Genomic DNA, 1422 nt, shown 5'->3' on the forward strand with positions numbered 1-1422 from the left:
AATGGTTTTGAATCTTGTTCCACTCCCCCCTCCCACACACTCTATCCAGGACCCCCTACTGTGGCAGCCGGCACCACCTAGTTCTGGTCTCAGGGTGGTGGAGGTTGGGGTTCGAGAGGCCCATCCGTCCTCTGGACTGATTATCTCCTTGTGTCGGTGACGTTCTTCATGCTTCTCTGTTCTGGGTGGGGACAGACCTGACCAGTACTTGTACCTTAGATGCCCTGTTTGAGACTGCTTGTGTCACGGACATGCGGAGCCCATTGACAGAAGACGCTCCAGGCTCTGCTCAGGGAGGGGGCTGACTGTGCCACGCTCTCTTCTCAGATCTGGCACCACACCTTCTACCAGGTGCTCCACGTGGCCCCTGATCAGCACCCTCTGATGATGACAGATCCGCCTTTGAGCTCAAGCTCCTACAAAGAGAAGGTGTCACAGGTAGTGGGGCCTGGCGGTGAGGAGGGGTGCAGGGAGCGGGCGGTGAGGACGGGTGCAGGGAGCGGGTGGTGGGAGCTCAGCTTGGGCTTCCTCAGGCTCTGGGTCCACTTCAGGGAGTCACCTTCTCCTTGGTCAGCACATAAGGACATGGGGGCCAGGGAAACGTCCGCTTTGACCTTCACACACAACTCAAGGTTCTTCAGTCGATGACGGTGGCAGGGACGAGCCACCCTGGTGGTGGGGAGGGCTGGGTGTTACTGTCATTGCTGTCAGCAAGGTGTCCACGTGCAAATGTGGAACGGGGAACAGTCATGTGATATATTTCCAGCAATGAAAACAAGCCTCAAACCAGCAGCTGAGCCTGTATGTATCTATCTCGATATAGAGATAAATAAGCAAACACCTCCTGGGACTTAGCTTTAGGGCCATGACTTCATCAGACATCCAAGCTAGTTCACCTGGTAGGGCGATTAATGCTTCTTTTCTGCCTCATGGCTTGCAAGGGGCCATCCAAGATGTGGCCATTGGTCTCCACTCACCTGGAGCAACGGAGGAGGGTCAGAAACAGGAGGAGGGACGTGCACCTCCTGGTCCCGTGAACAGCTCCTTCCTTTGCCAACAGGCCAGAGGAGCTGGGTGGGGCGCAGCTTCCAGGACTGAGCACTTTGATCAAAGATGCCATAGAGGAATTCTGATCTAAAGGCAGGGAGAAATAATTTCAAAATTCCATAGATTTCAGACTTTCTAGAGCCACAGCATCGATGCACTTGAACAAGGATGCTGGCAAAGCACTCTAGGCTGCCCAAAGCACAAGCAAATCTGTCTTGAAAGTACGGCCAGAACACTCCTGAGAAGGAGGATGGAGGGAATTGGTCAGAACACTCCTGAGAAGGAGGATGGAGGGAATCGGTCTGATGTACTTTGGACAAGTTATCAGGAGAAACCAATCCCTGGAGGAGGGCATCTTGCTTGGTGAATAGAGGG

At 54.0% G+C, this 1422-nt stretch overlaps 1 protein-coding gene across 1 annotated transcript in view; it reads left to right on the plus strand.

The window, feature by feature from the left end:
* LOC105979596 (actin-like) overlaps positions 1-1422 on the plus strand; it is a 29703-nt gene that overhangs the window by 4249 nt on the left and 24032 nt on the right. The window contains exon 3 of the mRNA XM_013007468.1: positions 328-438. Coding sequence (XP_012862922.1) covers positions 328-438 — 111 coding nt within the window. The remainder of the gene's footprint in view (positions 1-327; positions 439-1422) is intronic.

This window comes from Echinops telfairi, unplaced genomic scaffold (genome assembly GCF_000313985.2).
Source record: "Echinops telfairi isolate 266 unplaced genomic scaffold, ASM31398v2 ScPeMD7_7417;HRSCAF=8455, whole genome shotgun sequence".
In the NCBI taxonomy this organism is placed as follows: Eukaryota; Metazoa; Chordata; class Mammalia; order Afrosoricida; family Tenrecidae; genus Echinops; species Echinops telfairi.